This window comes from Atheta coriaria, unplaced genomic scaffold, assembly GCF_025399875.1.
Source record: "Atheta coriaria isolate IRGN ID8LTWV9N9 unplaced genomic scaffold, Caltech_Dcor_3.1 hic_scaffold_9_pilon, whole genome shotgun sequence".
NCBI lineage: Eukaryota > Metazoa > Arthropoda > Insecta > Coleoptera > Staphylinidae > Dalotia > Dalotia coriaria.
In genome coordinates, this window is record NW_027045451.1 from 647,354 (window position 1) to 662,629 (window position 15,276).

At 37.9% G+C, this 15,276-nt stretch overlaps 3 protein-coding genes across 6 annotated transcripts in view; 1 reads left to right on the plus strand and 2 right to left on the minus strand.

Annotated features, from left to right (window-relative positions):
- nolo (no long nerve cord) overlaps positions 1–3,424 on the minus strand; it is a 55,177-nt gene extending 51,753 nt beyond the window's left edge. For all 4 annotated transcript variants that reach the window (XM_065311142.1, XM_065311141.1, XM_065311140.1 and 1 more), the window contains exon 1: positions 3,080–3,424. The gene's annotated coding sequence lies outside the window, so the exon portion shown is untranslated. The remainder of the gene's footprint in view (positions 1–3,079) is intronic.
- A 5,599-nt stretch (positions 3,425–9,023) lies between these two features.
- Positions 9,024–9,940, plus strand: mRpL24 (mitochondrial ribosomal protein L24). The gene has a single exon (XM_065312964.1). The coding sequence runs from the start codon at positions 9,122–9,124 to the stop codon at positions 9,878–9,880; it is 759 nt and encodes a 252-aa protein (XP_065169036.1). The 5' UTR covers positions 9,024–9,121; the 3' UTR covers positions 9,881–9,940.
- A 414-nt stretch (positions 9,941–10,354) lies between these two features.
- Positions 10,355–15,216, minus strand: Pkc98E (Protein kinase C). The gene is made up of 7 exons (XM_065312962.1): positions 14,667–15,216; positions 14,333–14,498; positions 14,156–14,187; positions 13,580–13,650; positions 13,133–13,517; positions 12,107–12,975; positions 10,355–12,037 (listed from the first exon to the last, which is right to left on the minus strand). The coding sequence occupies exons 1-7, from the start codon at positions 15,061–15,063 to the stop codon at positions 11,876–11,878; spliced, it is 2,082 nt and encodes a 693-aa protein (XP_065169034.1). The 5' UTR covers positions 15,064–15,216; the 3' UTR covers positions 10,355–11,875.
- Between the last annotated feature and the right edge of the window lie 60 nt (positions 15,217–15,276).

Here is a 15,276-nt window from a genome sequence, read left to right on the forward strand (position 1 = left end):
TTTACATACTTACACACTTATAATAAGTAAGTTACTCTTTGTCTACACTAAAATTTATCTAGAAACTAGAAATAATTTATATGACAAAACAACGTTTGCCCGGTTAACTAGTATATATATAACATATGGTACTCAAGGTTTCAGATCTCACTATTTAAGAAATAAGCCACGAGGCGGCGCTAAGGTAGATACTTTACTAGCGTATATGTGCTGTTAATATTTTCGAAGATATTTTAAAAAATGTAAAATTTTAGAAGTAAAAATATTGCAAATTGAATACATTCCTACCCAACTCCGTATTGCCAAGTCTCGTTACAGTTTCGAAACCCTACATAACAATAACAATAAGTAATATTATAAAGCTAACTGGCAATTATCACACTCGAGTGTATTCCGGTGTGTACTCCACCTCGAAGTGCGGGTATAAATTGGGCGCGCGTGTGTGGGTGTGTGTGCAAGGGTATGATTATCATTAGGGTGTATTTGCATAAAGTAGCAATGGAATAGAACCCAGCCAGCGCCCGCGCGGCTAGGTAAACAAACCGAGCAAGAGCAACCAACACCAACACCAGCATCCGTGGCATCAGAAACTCGGTCGAGAGATGTCTTGGCGCATCGACGAATAGGCGCCAGCAGCAGCAGCATGCACACACATTGCTTTTATGGCCGAGAAGAGCAAATTGTGCACGCCGCGCCAACTTTTCGTTTTTTATAGTGCGCATTTTTTCCGAAACGGCGTGCGAAAAGTGTGCACACGCTATTAGCGCGCATCGATTTCTCGCGCAAGTAGCTGAAAAGCGGCGCAATTATTTCGAATGTGATCGCTGCTTGTTTTCCGCTTGGAAACCTGACGTAAATACTAAATGTAGAGGGTTGTGGGGTATCTCGCAAGAAATATGTCCATCAGTATATTGAAATGTGTAACATTTCATACGCCTCTGCGTGGGGAAAATTTATAATTTACGATGGTAGAACACTTGAGCCGCCTTCAAGTGAGACATTTTCACGTTTACTCAGTACATGTCATAGAAAAACATCTCGTAAATCATATTTTATTCGATATGTACTCTTATATTTAATATTATTACGTTTTTTAACCCAATTTAAGCAAATTTCTGCTTGTAAAATCAAATAATGTGTATTTTGGGTTGCCTACGTAAGTTTTGACATTTTATTGCAGCTCCAAGTAACCCCATCTAGATAATTAGTTTTTCATCAACAAAATTCAACTTTTTAAGAGTTTAACACTCAAACCGCCTTAAAATCATATCATATCATATCATTTTCTTCAATATCTTCTCCCATACTTAAAATTATTACGTTTTTTAACCAAATTTAAGCAAATTTCTGCTTGCAAAATCAATTAATTTGTATTATGGGTTGCCTACCTAACAATTGGCCATTTTAGGGACAGAAACAAGTACCGCCATCTATATAATTATTTTTCATCAACAAAATAAAAACTTTTTGAAGAGTTTAACACTTTAACCGCCTCAAAATATATCCTATCATATCATTTTCTTGGATATAAACTCGCATACTCAATAATATTTCATTTTTCATCGAAATTTAACCAAATTTCTGCTGACAAATAATTACCGTGATATTACAAGCGGCGTTTTCCATACGCAAATGAGAATGGCGCAACCCTCGGCAAAGGTGTGCTTTAGTACAGGATCATTCAAGATATTTGCATAGCAGAAGTAATATTAAACACATCTGATGCCCGGAAAGCATAATGTTGGAAGACGTGGCGCGCAGGATGTCATTTCTTCTCGCTTGTACCCCTTTGCGCCCCGGTTCGATAATAATCTACAACTCCCTCAACGTCATGATGAAATCTTCTATTTCCAGATTAGAATTCAAATCAGGATTGTAATTGAGTACGATATTAACTAGAAATTTTATTTTAAGAAAAATGTTTTTGTATTTTACACGCGTGTAAAGTTAAAAAGTTTTTAAAAAAAGACAAATTAATCTTTTATGTAACAGGACATGTCACAATCACGTTTCAATTATAAAAAGTTATTTTTATTCGTTTGAAGTTAAATAAAATCACAAAATGTGATTAAGAGCGTGTTTCAAAAGGGATACACTCAAAAATTGTGTATTGTGGGTTGCATACCTAACATTGATATTTTTTGACAGAAACCGCAACCCTATCAACACGATTTTTATTTAATCAACAAAATAAATGTTTTCCAGAGTTTTTTTTAAAGAAAAAAATCATTTTTTTATGTTTTTTCATAAAATTTTATATGAAACTGTCATAGAAATAGAAATATAATGATTAAACCACATTCCACGAATTTCTCAAACTGCGCCTGCGCGATGCGCCATCGGCGATAGAAAAATAAACGGCGCCTTTCCTTAATATGGTAAACGATGTTAAAATTACTCCGCGAATAATCATCCCATGCGACATCTCGCTAGATTTATACCTCAAATGCCAACCTATAATTTTCCCATTTATAACAAATGTACGCATGCATAGATGCAGGCCGCGCGCGCATTGACTTACGCGTCAATTTAAGTCCAATTTACAGGCGCATGCATTGCGGGTCGCCCAACTACTGTCTACTCTCCTGCGAGATGATCCAATAACGATTCACGTACCTACGTGTTGGGTCGTTAGTCGTCTCGCATAGGTACTACTCGCGTACAGCGGTCAACAAATCAACTTAAATAGTCGTCAGTCATAAATTGCCATCGCACCTATTGCAGTGGTCAGTGAGGAACGCTTCAATAAACGATGATTTTATTACAGCGACAAGGCGCCGGTGCAATTTGCGTGCGTCAGGTTAGCGCAGAGTAACTAAACGGATCGAGTGTCGTGGTAATGGCGAGAAAAAACAAAGATTCTTAACAACCCACGTGCGTTATTTGCACCGCGCACCGCACGCACAAGCACGAATGCATTAACATACATTAAGTACAATTTAAACAATTAGAAAGCTAAAAAATTATGAAAAATAAACAAAAATTTTGTTGTAAATTAAAAAATTATTTAATTTCTTAAAATTTCGCATGATTTTTAAATCTTTTTAAATTTATATTTACAAACATTGAATATTTTTACCTGCTAGATGTTTGAGATGTTGTTATCAATCCAATGGAATGTTGTTTACGCGATTTTTGTAGATTTAAGCACACGTGTCCGTTTTACGGTTGTGATATTGTGATATTGATGAGTATAGGTAACGCACTAAACGTGTTTTATTAATTTTATGCCCGGCGACTAGCCGGCGGCGGCGGTGGCGGCGACGCGACGCGAAAAATCCGCGAGTGTTGCGTTCGCGACGACGGTCGTTGCGACGCTGCGGGTCGTGCAGCCGCACCACAAGGGTTGAGATCTCTCGCGCAGCACACGCGTTGCTACTCGCGAACCGAGCGAACTGAACAACGAACGAACTGAACGTCGACGTGCCGGACGAACGAGTGAGCGCCAGCCGGCAAGCGCCACGGCGGGCACACGCGGCAGAGTTTCGGTTTTTGGTGCGGACACACACCGAACGCGCGAGGGCCATGCTCTCTTGTCATCGGGCCTGCATTGCTGCTGCGGCGGGATAAATCATTATGATACGAACGGAAGACTCAAAATCAACAACCGCATTTGCGTAGATTTTAAGAGCGTGTGTTTCGTGTATGGTGGGTTGCAGACGCAAAATATTGAAAAATGTAAGAAAATGTATGCAAAATCAAAGTTTTTTTACTTAAAATCACTTAAATTATGTATTTATTTTAAAGGATTTGAGTTATAGAATGCAAAACACGCGTTTTTACTTTATTTGAAGCAAATTTGATGATTATTTCAATAAAAAAGACGAAAACCGTTAAAATTGACAGATAACCAATCAGAGCGAACACACAGCACTGACGTCACATCTACAACCAATGTTGCCATTTTCTGCACATAACCTTAACGTTTTCAGCGCGAAATTCAAAAATTTCAAACAAAAATTTAATATTTTATCAACTAAACCAACAATTACTGCAAAATATCTTCAACCAAACAATATTTGTTCATAATGCAAACAAATTATTACTTTTTGAAAAATTAATATCCTTTCCTTATCAATTCCCACGAATCATATTTCTAATTACGAAAAGAAAGTCCGAGTTCAATTAATTGACAGTATAAATACCGAGTGATAAAAAACAGCGTAATTAAATAATAAATTAAGATAACGCCGTAAAATTCTCGAAACTATTCACGAGGAGGCGTGAAGTCACACACCCGATAGGGTTCGCCCGCGCCGCGATAAACAGAACGTCCTTGTACAACACCCTTTGTAAACTCGTTGAGTGTCTCAACAATAAAAAGTCAAGATAAAAACGGGCGGCGGACAAGTCTATTGCGGTTACACGACAACCCGACGCAGCGCACATCTTCTCCGACTTGACGTCACCGCACTTCTTGTCGGCGTGTGCAACACAAAATTGATGATGCTCCTTTTATTGTCAGCCAAACAGAGAATATTTCTGATGTGGCGTTTTGTTACAAATTATACCAGTATTTGCGTGTAAAACATGAATTTTGAGCTGAATACCGGTATTTTATGGATGATACCGGTAAAAAAATACCGGTATTTATAAAAAAATAAAATTTTGAATGTCGAAAAATACCGGTTTTTTAATCAAAAATACCGGTATACCGGTATTGATACCGGTATTTTTTAATTTTTTAATTTTCTAAGGTAAAATACCGATAATTCAAAAATAAAAAATACCGGTATTTATAAAAAATTAAAATTTTAAACTTTGGAATTTGAATATCGAAAAATACCGGTTTTTTAAATCAAAAATACCGGTATACCGGTATCAATACCGGTATTTTTAATTTTTTTAATTTTCAAAGGTAAAAATACCGATAATTCAAAAATAAAAAATACCGGTATACCGATATTGATACCGGTTTCTCACATCCCCCAATAACAAAACCCAAAATTTAATAATACAAAAATATTTGGAATAATTGAAATATCCAACCACAAAATTGCGTGTTTCCAGCAGCGTGTATCTGGTCGGGTACCAGACAAGCTTTTCGCATGCCTGCACAAAGGATACACACGGCATCTGGAGCGTACGTACTCCGGTGCATGCTATATCCTTGGCATCCATATGGTGTTCGCATATAAAACGTATAAATATCGAACAGTTGTTCGCGCTCGCGTATTGAAATGTGCGCCATCGTTAACACCTTTTTTTCCTCGATTTATTACTACCGACGAATGCGATTGTATGCGTACAGTGTGTACCGATGTAGTGAATTATGTTATATGCGGCAATTCATCGGCGAATCGTGAGGATTTCGCCGGTGTAGAGGTGAAACCAGCAAGCGCCACATAAATTACGCGCTGCGAATACCTACGCACCGAAAATCATTGCGCATTCGATGCTTATCACGTCGATTTAGTATATTTTTGCGTGTTACTCGCGACCTACTCGACCAATCACCACCAAATTTGGTACACTGATCAATTACAATCACAATTGAAGAGATATTTTAAATATTGCGTTTATCTTGCGAGTAATTCGGAAAATAGTAAATGTATGTGTAATAAATGTAATTTATGTTTATTCTGAATGCAATGGCGATTAGAAATTGATTTATCTGTAGCGTAACAAGAAGCGCATAAATAATCGAAACAAATGGAATTGGAATGTAAGGCAAGAAGCAATCGTGTTCTGCATGGGCAACTGGTACCTTTTACATACCTATATATCCGTTACAAGAGATTCCTGCTTTGACTGCGCCGAGATCCGACATCGCGATAATTTAAATGAATAAATGAAAACTTTACCATCTTAGAAATTTATCTGTTGTGTTAATTATAACTTAATCATTTTAAACGCGTTTAATAAAAACTTGTTTTTTATAATATGGCTGAGAAACAGCAAATGTGGTGGGAAATACCGGTATACCGGTATTATTATTTTGGAATTATCAATATTATCATTTTTCAAATTAAAAATTTTAAGAAATACGAAAAATAATATAAGAAAATGAAAATACCGGTATCAATACCGGTATACCGGTATTTTTCAATTAAATTGCGCTTAATAAAAACTTGTTTTTTTTTTATAATAGGGCTGAGAAACAGCAAATTTTGTGGGAAATACCGGTATACCGGTATTTTTATTTTGGAATTATCGATATTTTTAATTTTAAAATCAAAATTTTTAAAAAATATGCAAATTAATATCATAAAATGAAAATACCGGTATGAATACCGGTATTTTTTTGTTTTCAAATACCGGTATTTTTCAATTTAATTGCTTCTGATATAATTTCTGATGTGTAATTTGATTGTTTCTTGGTGCAAATAAATTTTTGGAAAATGACACACCCCGTGATGCATTTCATCCGAATTGTTGCAGCGTTGACGTGTTTGATGCACATGTTGAGTAAACTTCTGTGTGATCTGTCCGCAGTGAATGGCGCAGGATTTGCATACGGTTTTCTCGACAAACACAAAATACAAACGCGTATACCGAACATGGCGGATCCGTTTTCTATTCAAATCGCAATTTGTCTCCAGTCTAACACCGCACTCGCATAAAATCAGGGTGTAAAGTGTGCATATTGCCCTTTTATTAATTATTACACTTAAAAAATCAATAATTTTTTAGTTTTTCATAAATTTTTTCCTAACAATTTATTTATTTTTCATTATATTGATTCCCAAGATTTTTAATTGATAAAAATAGATATTTTGTAAACACTTGGTGTGAAAAGTTTTTGTCGTGAACCACATATGAGATATTTAGCAGACGAAACAGACAACAGACGAAATCATTTTTCATTGTCATGATTGTCATTGAGGAGAACGGAAATGATGTGCAAACTTTGTCGGCGGGAAAATTTGCAAACATTTACAATTAAAAATCGAAATTAAAATTCCCAAGAGTCACGATTGACTATTTCTATCATAAACATGTCGTAGATGCATTTAATAGCTGTTTTTATTATGAGGGTGCAGCTTCTTGGCATTCGCCATGTTTGTATAATGTGTCTGCGCAAAAAAATGTTGTCTTTGCCAAGTTAGACTACCCAATTTCCATATATAACATGTCTATACATCGAGGAACAAAAAAACAAATATTGAAATTTTACGCTGTTAGGCAACCGTTTAATCTTTTGTAAACTGGTTATTAACTCAATTACTCTTGAAAAAATGCCGGTAAATATTTCCTAAAGTCTAAATAATATATGAATTCCGCGTCGCTCAGATTTATTCACATACTAGCGGCTTCGTTCGCGAATATCTAAAACAATGAAGTTGCTTCCGTACGCGTCTGTAGTCGTGGAAGAAGTAACAATGAAGTAGAATGGCTGGAAGTTTAAAATGGCTGAAAGTATAGTCTATGGAAGTATAGTGTACAGTCTCCATAGTGTAGTCAATTGGATTTGATGTTGACGTAGCTGTCGGTAATACAGTGTGAAAATACAGTGTGATGGTACTATAGTACTTAGGTTTGAGCTTCATTGCTGGAATGCTAGATGGCGTTAAAGTAGTCAAATAGCCAGATGCAGAGGTATTATAGGCTAAACAATTTCTTTATTTTATTTAAAAAATAATTTTTTTTATTAAATAAAAAGTAGCCTATAACCATTCGGGGACCACTAAGAATATGTGTACAAATTTTCATGATGATCTGTTATGTAGTTTTTGCGTGAAAGTGTAACAAACATCAGAACTTTCGCATTTATAATCTTAGTAGGGATGTTATGTTAACAAATTAGCTGAAAAATCGTGCTTAAGTTATAGAAATTTGCATTGCAATTTATAGGAATGTTGGGTTGCATAATTACAACAATATTTCAAATGTTACCATCGATGTCATGTACCTATTTAAAAAAATATTCTATCTCATAATTGCTAGGAATTAAAATATTTTTCGTCATTACCCAGAAGAAATTAATATAAACCAACCGATTGATACATATTTTGACGTTATACGGAGTTTGTCGTTCAAATATCATTAAATATTATGAGAAAATCGATGCTAAATGCGTTTCTGAACCTGACATGACTTTTTTCGTGCCTCTCCGAAAAGCAGACGCCCGCACGCCGTGTTGAAACACAAAAAACGCTCTTCAACGTTTCGTTTAATGAACGAAAAGTGGCCTAGTAATGGCAAGTTCGACGTCCTCATCGAATATTTATGCCTTCACTGATTGATCGATATATAAATGCTCATCTCTGCCGCGTCTAATTTACCGCCAGACCGAAACAAAAACCCTCGGTTTTTATTGCGTCGCTTTTTATTGTAATTATGCCGAAGTGGATTTCGTATTCGGAAAAGTTTTATGAATTTATCGGAAAGTTCACGCGGATCAATGTAGTGCAGGTAGTGTGTTGGGTTGCAGGTGGATGCTAAGTGCTCTGTCAAAAGTCGAATTTCGAGAGGGATTTTCAACGCTTTTCGCGCGCGACGCCGGAGGAAAATCCTTGTTTGTGACAGGCTCAATACTCCGACACTACAGATGACAGATTCTCTATAATCGCTTTTTATGCTACCACAATCCATACGCATTACACACATCACTCGTTTTCATTTCTAACGTGTGTAAATATTTCCACGGAAAAATACTAGTTAAAAGAACATGAAATGAAATAAAATCAAATCCAATATTTCGTTTGTAAACATAAAACTGCACGAGACATGCAAGTATCGATATTTTGTTAGTAAGATTGTCGCGAATTATCAACGGCTATCTGTGTTCAAATACGATAAATACTCACGCCATGTTTTTTTTCTCGCCAACTCTCGAACACATCTATACGACTTGATGCACTCGCGGTACACTTACATACAACTACACACATGCTGCAGACAAGTTTTGGCGTGTTTTTGCGACCTAGTGTCCTCTAGAATCAACTTTAAAGTTTCTTATCTTAAGTAACGCGCACGGTGCGCGACTTGTTCAAACAGCACAAAACGAATAATGGACGGTTACAATTTTACGCCAACATCTACATACAAGCGCCCCCTGGACACAACTGTCCGAACTACATTCAAATAAAGTAGAAATCACTAGAAATTACTAGAAATTTAAACATAACCTCAGAAAATAATACTCTTCCCCGGTGGAGTAATAATAAATAATTTTACAATGCGTTTAACAAATCTTCTCTTACAGAGAGTCGGAAAATGGTCCAAACAATATGCCAACCTACCCGACAGATACATCGAACGCACAATGAATCAAGTATATTGGCGCAATCCAAAAGGCATCCAATACAAACCAGACGCCGAAATAAAACGCAAAAAGTTCAAATTTGGTTTGCATAGACCATGGACATTCGCATTCCGACAAGATAATCAACCGGGAAGATACAGTTCTAAAATTTTCATTGAACCAGTCAAAGAATGGAGCTTCTTCAGGGGCGATCGCGTTGAAATTCTCGTCGGAAAAGACAAGGGAAAACATGGTTACGTCCGCGAAATTATCCAAGAAAGAAATTGGGTGATCGTAGAGGGACTAAACACCAAATTAAAATCACTGGCAGAAGATAAGAATTTTGCTGGTGTATTCATCCAAACAGAACAGCCACTGCTTGTCACCACTGAAGTAGCATTAGTTGATCCATCAGACTTGAAATCCACGCCAATTGAGTGGCGATATACTGAAGAGGGTGAAAAAGTGAGAGTATCGCTGAGGTCTGGAAGGATTATTCCTGTGCCAGCTTCTATGGAAGAGACAATTGATTATAAATCAAAGAAATCTTATAAAGAACAAGCTAAAGATACTTTGGCAGATGATGCTTCAGCAATAACTTTTCAACCAGCTCTCAAAACTTTCGAAATGGATATTTTGGAGAGTATGGGGGTTAAAGCTGAGGGAACTCCACCTAAAACATATTGGTATTAATGTACAGAGTAAAAATATTGTAAAATTTGTTAAATAAATTATAAAAATTAGTAAATTCTATGAATTTTTGAATTCTTTTGAGAAAATTTCACGTTTTTGAAGTAAAATAGAGATTTTTGTTTGTTTTAAAGTGAAAAATGACATAAAAACAACATAATTATGAATAATAAACGCAATAAACCTGAATTTTTACAAGATAGTCGCAGAAATTTAAAAACAAAACTAAATAAAAGCTTTTTTTGAAGAAAAATAGCGATTTTTGTATCTAAATCCGCGTTTAAAGTAAAAAGTAACACAAAAACAACATAATTATTAGAATTAACGCAGTAGAATTAATTTTATGAAGCAAAACATTGATTTTTATGCTTAAACCTGCGTTTTAAAGCAATAAACCCCCGAAAACATACATTTTCTTCAATTTGCAACATAACATAACCAAACTTTACACCCAAACTCCAGCAAATCGCAAGAAAATCAAATTTGATTTTTCTTTATTCACTGTTTCTCATTTTCCTCACAAATATGATTGCACTTATCGTTAGTATTCACTAATTATTAATTGTACAACAGACAGAATCTCAAACAATTTGCTTAAATGATCTAAAAGTTATATGATGAAACATTACTCATCCACCAGCATCATCATCATCATCAACTAATTCATAAATAAAACAGCGCGCGTGTACTCATTGCAATGAGTGTGTTCCTACTCCGTGTCGCACCTGACATGTTACATGTATAACGTGCATGTTTAGATTAAGTGATACAAGCGCAAATCATCGGAGATTCCAGAACAGAAACATTCGCGTCATCGCGATGAGTAAAATTCATTCGCATTGTTTTGTTTCTCGCATCTCACCTAAACAGAAAAACACTCCGTTTCGTTTCGAACAAAAGAAATGAAATTTTACACCATTTACGATAATAACACATTGGTACATTACTAGTTGTACAAACATGGTATATAAACAATAACAGTTGGTTGCTCTTGTTTATATATATTCTCGGTTAAGTATCTGATTCAATTTTCGGGTGGTTGTCAATGTGTTTTTGTTGAATGCGGGTGAACTTTTTCTGGGTTTGGCACAAGACGGGGCAAGCGGCGACGGAGATGCGTGCACAATGCTACACATAGTGACAATTTTTCTATCCTAAACACATTAATAAATATCTATAACATGGTAATAGATAACAGTATATACGTTTCTTAGAAATGTACTCTCATCATTGTTTGAATACGGGGCGAGATCTAACTATAGTTTGAGATTCGGATGAATACACAAGAAATAATCCACGAGTTGATCGATCAAATGCACACGTAACTATCGAGATAAATGCCCGCAACCCACCAAACACGAGGAGGATTGCGGATGCGAACGAAATCAATGTCCGGGTTAAGTTCCAGCTAGAAAACGCCCTGTACCTTGTGTGTAGGTTATGTTATGTGTGTGTGGGTGTGTTTTGACAGATTGATCTCATTGTTCACATTTAGTTTCATTTTATGTCCTTAATACGTACGTTAATTCTCCTATCCTATTAATATGACATCGACTAGACATGTTTTGTTTAGTTTTTTTCTTTGTTTGCATTCACAACACTGCTCATCAAAATTTTACTTAACATTCATACATCCACACACAATGTATTTATATATATATTTAGTATTTCTTGTTACTTCTTTTTAACGGTAGTCGCATTATATGCTATGTATAATATTTATAGTTGCATTGCATTGTTGATCATAATTAATGTTTTTCCTGTGATTTTATGACCACAATTCGAGCTGGATTTTGACGCATGCGCAGCATTTTCAATCAACTCAAGTTTGACAGCTGTTTGACAAGTTTCGTAACCAATCTGCGTCAAACTTCCACCATGTTGAAAATTGTAGCGCATGCGCAAATCGTGTGTTTTTACACAGTTTATTATTGTTGTATATTAATATGTACTAATCTTTGGTAATGGATTCTAGCGAAGCGATGATATTGCACGTAATTAGTCAGAGAAGCGGGAAGGGTTGAAATCTCGATTCACGAACGAAAAACCGGCGAACTCTTCCTGATTTATTGAACGCAACACCTCGGCATTGACGGGCGTCAGTACGGGCTCTTCTCTTGTGAATTCCGTGTCGAAATTAAGTGCATCCTTTGGATTTCTCTGAAAATTTCGCACAAAAACATGTTTAAATCGTGTTTTTTAATCAAAAAAATCGTTAAAATGACTCACAATTTTAGGTTTGAACGGTGGTTTTACTTTGCGCTGCTCCAACGCAGTCCAATCAATGTCTTTAAAGAATGGATGAACCCGAATCGCTTGTTCCGTGCCCTGCGCAGCGACACAACCCAATCGCCTACTCGGATTCTTGGTCATGAATCCCTTCAGTATGCTGACGGCATCACGACTCAACCACACCGGATACAGCACATCGTCGTGCAGGATCGATTCGAATAAATCATCCTCATTGTCCGCCTCGAACGGCGGCTGTCCAGCCATCATTTCATACATTAAAACACCCAGCGCCCACCAATCCACCGACGCGACATACTCCAATTCTTGCAGAATCTCCGGCGCAATGTAATCCGGTGTGCCGCAGAACGTCGTAGTTGTAACGCCATCTAGTATACCCTCCTTGCACATACCGAAATCCGCCAATTTGCAATGCCCCTCGGCATCCAGCAGAATATTATCCAATTTCAAGTCCCTGTAGATGACGCCGTGCTTGTGTAGAAATTGCAGCGCGAGCGTCACTTCGGCCGCGTAGAAACGCGCGCGCGGCTCGTCGAACTTGCGCGCGCGCTGAATCTGGAACATGAGGTCGCCGCCGTTGACGTACTCCATCACGAAAAAGAGTCGATCGGCGGTCTGGAAACACGAATGGATAGCGGTGAGGAAGGGATGCTTGGCGGCGAGCGCAAGAATGCGCTTCTCCGTCATTGTGCAATCGACGTCGTCGTCCTGTATGATGACATCCTTCTTCAACACTTTCACGGCGTACACCTCATCGGTGCCCTTCTTTTCGGCGAGCATTACTTTACCAAAGCTTCCTTTACCCAAGACTTTGATAAAGGAGAAGTCGGACAGTCCAATTTTATCTCCTAAAACGTTAATTAATGGAATATTAAGTACCAAGTATCGCTAAAAGCCACTTTAAACACATAATTAAAGTACTTTAGACACGGTCGTGACTAATGTGTCACTTTTCGTGTCTGTAACACGTAAAAACACAAAAATTTAATTTTTTTAATGAATTACCATGTAATTTGTCATCTAGAGGTTTCGAATTCTCTTGTGCGTTCGTATCTTCACATCCCCCGGGCGGTTCCTCGCCGCCAACAGATGTGCCGCCATTACCACTCGCGCGAAGATAGGTCCCCTTGATAGGTGCCTGTTTGTCGGGTGAAACGCCAATCTTCGCGAGCACTTCGGCCAGATCCTTGGTGTTTGTACCGCAATTGTTGGCGACGTTCTTCTGACAGCGTTTGTGCACGTTCAGATTGCACAAGGCGCATTGCAGGCCCTGTTTTATCAGACCGTAGAGTAGCGAGCCGCAATGATCACAGAACGTAAATCGTTTGTAATTGTGCACCTCGAATCGATGGGGCACATTCACGCTGAAGCGTGTGCTTTGATTGGTCGACTAGAAACAAACAGTGTTGGTGTTTTTCATATTTTTGAGGGAATTATTGATGAAATCCTTACCTCATCCTTCATTCCCGGACATTTTGTTAGCACCAGAAGATGACATCTTTTGTGAACAACGCAGGTGCACACTGAACACAAGTAAAACAGAATTTCACCACGATATACCAACAAATATGTACATAATACAGTAAATCGGGTTAGATAATTTGAAATTGATTAAAATTAATATCCGTTTGAAGAACATCACAACGATATTAATATGCGCGAGTGTCAATTGAATAAATAGAAATAAATCAAAAATAATAATATAAAAGGCATTAACTTACAAAAAAACGTAAATTAAAAAGCATACGAGACAGCCATGCTGGGATTGAAAATGCTGCAAATGAAAATACAATATTTAATAAATCTGTGTGTAGTTGTTGTTCGTCTTGAATCTTGTTGAAATTAAGTGAAAGTTGTATGCAACCCATCTTGTTGTCCAGGTTATGATTATTTTCAGTGAGTTTTCGTGTGTACCGATAGAAGAACACCAATATATACAGTTTTTCAACAGCAAACATGCAAAAAGAAGTAGGAGAGAGCAAAAACACCATCGTATTGTTTAGTTGTAAGACACAGTAATCTTATTACCTTGACACTGATAGCCTTGCTTGCCCAAACCCCTGGAACAAAACCATTGTTACTTTTCACAAGCAATACTGGAGTATAAAATGGTTAATAACAAGCACAAGTGTGTCAAAAACTATCCCTGAAGCGCATAAGCAGTATTCTATCAGTGTTATATTTGAGCATAATGTGTTAATTTACCAAATAAATTCCTTGCAGTGTGAACAAAATGTCGGCTGTCGGAGGAAAGTCGCCATAAACTTGTGACCGTTGACTTGGTGAACGCGACGTCGCATTGCGCCGCGGCGCCGATTGAAACCCTGACGTTCCTTGAATTCACGTGGTTTTGCGCCATGATGGCAGTCGGCTAAAAGAAATTTCATTGCAAATTTTAAAATTCAAAATAGCAACTTGTTCTTAACCTAAATGGTGTATATTGGGTTGCCTATTGAGAAAGAAGTATGCCTAACAATTCAATCTAGGTCAAATGATTGATGGCGAAACAATCGAAGTCGTCTCGTCGCAACGCACTCACCATTGGATGTTTTTAGATCAATGCGAATGTGTAACCGTCCCGTCGGCTCGAGATTGACCCAGAAGTCCTGATCCTCCTTCTCCTTGCTGAGCAGGTCCTCAATGGGTATACAACAATTGGCGACGAACTGATCGGGCGGGATGGTCGTCTTGTGGAAGACGGTGAGCGTGAGCGCCTTGGCGTTCTCCACCTGCTGCTCGAACTCCTCGTTCCACACCGGATCGAACGTCTTCGGCTTGGCGGATGTCTGCGCCACATGCGAGTCGTCCACGTCTATGGTTACGTACGGGTCGATCAGCTGCTCGTCGGGCTTGCCGAACGTCCATCGCTTCTGAAAGTCGGTCGGCCGTAGGCCGGACGCCTCGCACAGCTTCACGAACACCGTTCCCGTAAACATGGCGCACACCCAGCAGCACCCAGGACACGCTCCGATTACACAATTAACCAGCTACATGGGGGACGCACTCGACCAACATCTTGACAGACGTGACACGAAGGTCGGGCCGCGCGCGAGACAAATCAACTACAGCTCCTCCCAGAATACCTTGCGATGACGTACGCGCCACCAGCACCACCAGCACCATACCGACCACAGCGCAATCTCCCGCCC

What these genes read in the sequence shown, in the direction of transcription:
- mRpL24 (XM_065312964.1), top strand. Translation starts at nt 9,122, where the DNA reads ATGCGTTTAACAAATCTTCTCTTACAGAGAGTCGGAAAATGGTCCAAA.
- Pkc98E (XM_065312962.1), bottom strand. Translation starts at nt 15,063, where the DNA reads ATGTTTACGGGAACGGTGTTCGTGAAGCTGTGCGAGGCGTCCGGCCTA. An exon ending in CACTGCAAGGAATTTATTTG is followed by an intron (nt 14,188 to 14,332) that starts GTAAATTAACAC and finishes GTTTTGTTCCAG; the next exon opens with GGGTTTGGGCAAGCAAGGCT. An exon ending in TCTAGATGACAAATTACATG is followed by an intron (nt 12,976 to 13,132) that starts GTAATTCATTAA and finishes TTAACGTTTTAG; the next exon opens with GAGATAAAATTGGACTGTCC.